The following is a 6,633-nucleotide window of genomic DNA, read 5'->3' as shown; positions in this document are numbered from 1 at the left end:
CGCCGCCGCCGCGTCTCTGCCCGTCTGTCTGTCTGCCTCGCGGCGCCTCTGTTTCTCTGGGGTCTGTCTGTCCTCTGAGTCTGTTCATCTGTTTGTCCTGTGGCATCTCTGTCACTTGGCATCCGTCTCCAGCCTCTGTCTGCTCTCATAGCCTCTCCGTCCCTTTCAAAGCCTGTCCGTGCCTTTGTCTGTCTCTGGGCCTCTCTGTCCCTCACCTATCTCCCTACCCGGGAGTGGGACCCTGCTCTCATAGCCTCTCCGTCCCTTTCAAAGCCTGTCTGTGCCTCTGTCTGTCCCCGGGCATCTCTGACCCCTCAGTTCACCCGTCTGTCTGTCTCTGGGCCTCCCTGTCCCTCACCTACCTCCCTACCCGGGAGTGGGACGCCCTGACCTTCCAAAGCTAGTCCGTGCCCCCCACCTGGACATGGGCTGCGAAGGGCATGAGGACCCCAGGGGAGGGTCCCTAGGTCTGCCGTTCCCCCACTTACCTGTGCAGTCCCCTAAGCCTGAGGTGCTGGCCCCGGACACGTCCTGCTCAAAGCTGGCCCTGATGGGGGCAAGGCAGAGACAGTCAGCAGAAGCCCCGCTCAGGGAGCCCGAGGAGAGGAGGGGGCCCTGGTCACCAGGCGGGTTACACCCCCCTCTTCTCCCCTCCCCCGTACCTGGTGCCAGGGCTGAGGAAGATGCAGGAACCATCGGGGGCCCACCCGCAGTAGGGGTCCTGACTGCCAATGCAGTTCCTAGGGCAGACAGGGGACCAGCATCAGCCACGGCCTCCTGCACGGTGTCACCTCCTGCACAGTGCCACCTCCTGCACAGTGCCACCTCCTGCAGCCCCGGAGTCCTGGCCAAAGTCCCTTCGGTGGGGGCTGTTCCTTCTCCATTTTACAGATCAGAAAACTGAGGCTTGGGGAAGTTCACTTTTGCCCGAGCAGCAGAGCCGGGGTCGGAGCCCAGCGGGCTTGCCCCAGAGTGTGTGTCCGGCTCTGTGCAATGCCATCACTACTGCCAGGACGGCGGTGCGGGCGGGGTTTCTCAGGGTGGGGGGCTCCCACGGAGCTCAGGGGGGCCGGTACTTTGCATCTGGTTTTCCACCCATTTTACAGGTGGGAAAACAGCCACCTTCCTGGTCCCCAGCTGCTGCTCCTGTTGCTCTTAAAAATGTCACTCAGGCCCTGACCGGTTGGGCTCAGTGGATAGAGCGTCGGCCTGTGGACTGAAGGGTCCCAGGTTCGATTCCAGTCAAGGGCATGTACCTGGGTTGCGGGCACATTCCCAGTAGGGGGTGTGTAGGAGGCAGCTGATTGACGTTTCTCTCTCATTGATGTTTCTAACTCTCTATCCCTCTCCCTTCCTCTCTGTAAAAAATCAATAAAATATATTTTAAAAAAATGTCACTCAGGTCCCACTCCTCCTCTGCCCACAGGCCTCCAGGGCCCTACCTCCCTTGGGGCAAACACCCAAGTCCTCCCCATGGCCCACAAGGCCCTGCATGACCTGCCCCCATCCTCTCCCTGCCCTCACCTCCTCCCTCACCGACTCCTCTCCAGCCACATGGGCCTCCTCACTGTTCCTCTAAAACCCCAGTCATGGTCCCATCCAGGGCCTTTGCACGTGCTGTGCCCTCTGCCCCACTCATCTTTCAACAAGTCAGGCTGCTGCTGGGCCCTTTAACTCAGACTCAGCTCTTCCCCTCTTCCCATGCTCATCTCCCCTCAACCCCCCCACATGCACCCCCAGCAGTGGGCCCGGGGGCACTCACTTCATGCACCCTGAGTACTGCTGGCAGCGGGCCACGGGCACACGGACCACACAGTGGGGGAAGGCCGCCAGCAGGCCTCCTGAGGCCACATCCAACTCCAGGCTCAGCAGCCGTTGCCCTGTCTCACTGCCACCTGGCCGGCCACACCTGGGGGTGAGCAGATCAGTAAGACTCAGGGACTGTGCCCCATCTCCATTGGCTCTACCCCCTGGCCTCTGCCAGACCCCACCTGTCTGGCCGGTAGGTCTCGAACTCCTCGAGGAAGACACTGGGCCCAGAGGTGCCCAAGGCACTGGCGTTGGGCCAGACCAGGAACTTGAGGATGGTGCCCGCCTCGGAGCCCAGGAAGACGACAGTCTGGTTGCCCCAGGGGCCGGCGCCCACATCCACAGCCACTCGAGTCAGCTGGTGCCTGTGGCCAGGGCAGGAGGGTCAGTCTGGCACCATAGCCCCCTCAGTCCCACCCCCACTGGGCAGACACAGAGACACCGCCCACGCCAGGCAAGGTGGGCACTGGTGTGGGTACAGGGCTACACACAACCCTCCTCCAAAACAGACCCCTGAGCTCTCACTGGGCCTGTCTCTCTCTCCCTGAATCTCTCTGTCCCTACTGTGTCCCTCTCTGTGTCTCTGTCTCCTTCTCTCTGTGTGTGTCTCTCTCCCTCTCTGTGTCTCTGCCCCTCTGTGTCTCTCTGTGTCTCCGGCCAGTCCTCAGAGCTGTATGCTGTCTCCAGCAACACTGCTCTCCACCGCCCCCCTCGCATCCACAGTCAGCCCCACCCTCCTTCCCCACCCACCACCCTGTCCTGGGCTTTCATCTTCACCCTCCGCCCCACAAGGATCCCAGCCACACGTGGGACTGACCGTGTCAGAGTTCGTACTATCCAGGGCGCATGGCCCAGCGAGGGCACCGCCTCGTCCATCAGGGGGTGGGTCTTGACGAAGTTGAGGATCTCATCAGGGAAGGCGCTGGAGGCGTTGTACTGCATGCCGGGAGCTGCACAGCACCCAGGCCTGGGGGGTGAGGGGGTGGTCAGGGCAGTTCGGGGGTCCCCTTATAGGGGCTCTGATTCTCCATGGGACCCAAGGCCCTGCCCCAAGGCTTGTTTCCCTCATCTGTGTAATGGGTGCAGCTGAACCCGGCAATAGCCAGATAACTGCCTGGGAGTCCCCAGCCTTCGGTCGTGGGGACAGGCCCACCCCGGCACCTGTCTGGGGATGGAGGGGCGCTCACCGGGGCCGAGGCACCTGATCCTCGGGCACAGGTGTCCAGATGGACTCCGGGGACTTCTGCTCTCGAAAGCGGCCTTCAAACACAGCAGCCACCTGTGTCATGTCAAAGGCGCAGACGGCAGAGCCGGGGATGCTGGGGAAGTAGATGGAAGGGAGCGGTGAGCCTGGTGGAGGCACTGCCTCGGGCAAGTGTGTGGAGGAGTCCTTGTTCTCGGAGCTGTCGGATGGTCAGTCCCCTGAGCCGGCGTGTCACCCACCTGCCCCATCCCGTCGCTGCCGCCTGAACTTTGCTCAGAAGGGATACTATTTCAGCTCCTCTGCAACCACCCGGGTCCTGGCCTCCACTATCGTGTGCCTGACTGTTCAGTCTCCCAGACACCACTCCTGCCCCCTTACAATCATTCCTGCTTCTGCTCCTCGCTCTTCCATGGCTCCCTGGTGCTCCAGGATAAAACCCAGGCTCCTCTCTGCAGCCCGTCGCCTCCCTGCCCTCATACTCTCACTCTCCCCGTTGCTCCCTCTATTCCAGCCACATGGGCTCCTCTCTGTTGTTTAAACACACCAAGTTCATTGTCTCCTCACAGCTTTGCACATGCTGTTCCTCCAACTGGGAATGCTCTTCCCTTTTCCTCCATCTCACACCCACTGAAGCCTAGTTCCCATGTCCCCTCCTCCAGGCAGCTCTCTCTGACCCCCTCCTTCAAAGGCAGGGGGTGTTGATGTCCCCCATCTGCCCAGTTCTGACCAAAGGCTCTTGGAGGGTCAGTGTGGCTTTGTTCTACTGCGGTCTGGGGTCAGTGCCTCGTGGGGGTCCAATCTTGCCCAGCCTAGGACTATAGGCAGTGAGTGAATGCGGGCCCTGGCCACTCCTGTCCACCTGGGGCCCCGAGTTCACTCGGTCAATGTTCACTGACCTGTTGCTGGGGGTGGAGAAAATGGCAAGGACTATGGGCCGGCCCCCCAGGCTGACCACACCCGTGACGGCCTGCATCACATTGAAGTAGAAGTGGGAGTCCCCGGGCACGGAGCAGTTGAGCCGCGCCTTCAGGAAGGACGTCCACTGCTTCTCCAGCACGCGCGGGGAGCCCCCCACATCATTCTTGCACACCCGGGCCACGCGGGACACCACCACCTGGGGGAACAGCGGACAGGCGGGGCCTGAGCCCTGAGTTCCGAAGGCCACACTGCCCACCACCCGGGCTGGGACGGAGGAGCCTGGCCCTGGCTCACTGTGGGGCCCTGTGGTCACTGCACCTCTCTGGGCGTCAGAGTCCCCGGTGGAAATATGGGGATTGGCAATAGGATCCTAGCAACGTGGCAATCATGATACTCACCAGGTACACTTACAGATCGTTCACTACGGACCTGGCACTTTATTCTCATCAGCTCTTACTTTCCTCCCAAAGCTCTACCAGGGAGGGCCTACTGATAGCCCCATTGTATAGGTGGAGAAACTGAGGCACAGGGAAAGGGAAGTGACCGGCCCAAGGTCACACTAGTGGGAAATGGCAGTCTTTGCACCTACTGTCTGGCTGCTGCAATGGATAGGCAGGTAGAGGGATGGAGGAATGGATGGAGGAATGGATGGAGGAATGGATGGAGGATGGATGGATGATAGATGGGTAAATGAAGGATTTGAAGGAGATAATGAATGGATGCATGTGTGATGAATGGATGCCTCTCAGCTCCGTGCCCCGGCCCTGGGCCTCTCTGGGAGGGGAAATGGGGCGTTACCTTCTCCAGGTAGTTAAACTCCATTGCGATCTCCCGGAAGAAGAAGTAGATGTGGCTGCCCCACTCCACCGCGTGCACAAAGTAGGGCTCTATGGGAGAGGAGGGGTCAGCACCCAGCCCCTGACCTGAGAAAGGTGCTTCTGGGGCTGAGCACACATCAGCCCGGGTGGCTGCTCTTATGGTGAAGGGGGGACATACGTTGGTCACCCAGGCAAAAGGAAGAGGGAAGTGTCAGAATCCTAAAGTCGCAGTGTCTACCTTCCGCAAACAGCAACAGCTACTATTTCCTTTCACCTTCCCCCCTCAGGTGTCAAAGACCTGAGCTGCTGCTCTCTCCCTCTTGTAGTTCCATTTTGGGCTCCCAAGCCACCCATTCCCATCAAGTTCTACTTTAGATCCAACTTCAATCTTTCCTTTAGCCTTTTAAACACTGATTTTAGAGAGAGAGAGGAGGCGGGGGGAGAGAGAGATACTGATTTGCTGTTCCACTTAGTTATGCACTCATTGGTTGATACTTGTATGTGTCCTGACCCAGGATCGAACCCACCCGCACCCCTGGCGCACTGGGACGATGCTTTAACCAACTGGCCAGGGCCAATCTTGTCTCTGGCTTTGTCTTTAAAGAGGCCAGTAGCTTCCAAAGATGAGATGGGAGTCCCCTCCCTGTCTCCTCTGGGACTCTTATTCTGGTGGGGTGGTGGTGGGATTCGACAAATGTCCACCCCACCTTTAAACCACTTGGAGTCGTGTTTCACGGTGCGCAGAGTGGGTCTGTCTCCAAGGCTGCGGTAGATGACAGCATCGATGGCCAGGAAGTCGGTAACAGTGGCTGTGAAGAGCATTCCTTCTGGATGGGAGTGATGGGGAGAGCAGGTGAGGGGCTGGGTCGTAGAGGCCAGTGGCTGTGTGGCTCAATACTTGATCTTCCAACGCTCTCAGTCTACCTCACTGAGCCTAAGCGAGCCTGCCTCTAGGCCAGGGGTGGGCAAACTTTTTGACTCGAGGGCCACAATGGGTTCTTAAACTGGACCGGAGGGCCGGAACAAAAGCATGGATGGAGTGTTTGTGTGAACTAACATAAATTCAAAGTAAACATCATTACATAAAAGGGTATGGTCTTTTTTTTTTTTTAGTTTTATTCATTTCAAACGGGCCGGATCCGGCCCGCGGGCCGTAGTTTGCCCACGGCTGCTCTAGGCTGATCCCTGACCCCATCTAAACCCTGAGCCCAGGCTGAGCCCCAACCCTGCTGAGGCCCTGAGCCCTGCTGAACCCCAGCTCCCACTGAGCCCCGACTCCAGGCTGCGGTTCTGCCTGATTCACAGCTGGACAGTCTCCCAGCCACCGTCTACCTGACCCCAACTCCAAGAGTGGAAAATGCCATGCCTTGCTTGGGGCTGGGGCCTTATCAGATGGTCAGGGCTGGGGGGACACTCACCAGAGAAGAGGGCGACGTTGGCGTGTTTGGGGTCGTACGGGCAGCGGGCCATGCCACTGATGTTGTCCCCGAGGGGCTGTAGTGTGTCTATCTGCAGGGGGACAGGGCCTGAGCGACAGAGCTCGGCCACGCCCGGCAGCCCCATGGCTCCCCAGGGCCTCCCTGGGAAGCCTCTTGAGCTGTGGGCGAGGCGGTGGGGAGGACAGACCCAGTAAGGCTCTCGTAGGAGGCTTTGTGGGCGGGGGAACGGGCACGCTAGTGGAGGGCAGGTGAGCAAAGGTCTGGAAGTTGGACCTGGGGCCGCCGGGACTTCGAGGGCAGAGACTCACACTGTAGTTGGCGCACAGGGGATTGAAGGCGTTGGAACCGCACACAAAAAGGGTGGACTCGTCCCGCAGGAGCAACACCTTTACAAAGTTTCGACACTCGCCCTGGGGTGGGGAGGGAATAGAGAAGTGTGGTCATG

At 59.6% G+C, this 6,633-nt stretch overlaps 1 protein-coding gene across 1 annotated transcript in view; it reads right to left on the bottom strand.

Annotated features, from left to right (window-relative positions):
• Nucleotides 1-256: 256 nt before the first annotated feature.
• Nucleotides 257-6,633, bottom strand: part of SEMA6B (sema domain, transmembrane domain (TM), and cytoplasmic domain, (semaphorin) 6B) — a gene marked incomplete at its 5' end in the record, with an annotated part of 8,889 nt that continues 2,512 nt past the window's right edge. The window contains 11 exons of the mRNA XM_005858842.2: nt 257-547; nt 663-740; nt 1,763-1,909; nt 1,992-2,174; nt 2,627-2,776; nt 2,997-3,128; nt 3,910-4,127; nt 4,730-4,818; nt 5,457-5,576; nt 6,168-6,258; nt 6,497-6,598. Coding sequence (XP_005858904.1) covers nt 367-547; nt 663-740; nt 1,763-1,909; nt 1,992-2,174; nt 2,627-2,776; nt 2,997-3,128; nt 3,910-4,127; nt 4,730-4,818; nt 5,457-5,576; nt 6,168-6,258; nt 6,497-6,598 — 1,491 coding nt within the window. The remainder of the gene's footprint in view (nt 548-662; nt 741-1,762; nt 1,910-1,991; nt 2,175-2,626; nt 2,777-2,996; nt 3,129-3,909; nt 4,128-4,729; nt 4,819-5,456; nt 5,577-6,167; nt 6,259-6,496; nt 6,599-6,633) is intronic.

The sequence above is a fragment of the Myotis brandtii genome, unplaced genomic scaffold, assembly GCF_000412655.1.
Source record: "Myotis brandtii unplaced genomic scaffold, ASM41265v1 scaffold122, whole genome shotgun sequence".
Taxonomy (NCBI): domain Eukaryota; kingdom Metazoa; phylum Chordata; class Mammalia; order Chiroptera; family Vespertilionidae; genus Myotis; species Myotis brandtii.
The sequence above is the reverse complement of the archived record's forward strand: the minus strand, read 5'-3'. Positions and strand labels throughout refer to the sequence as shown.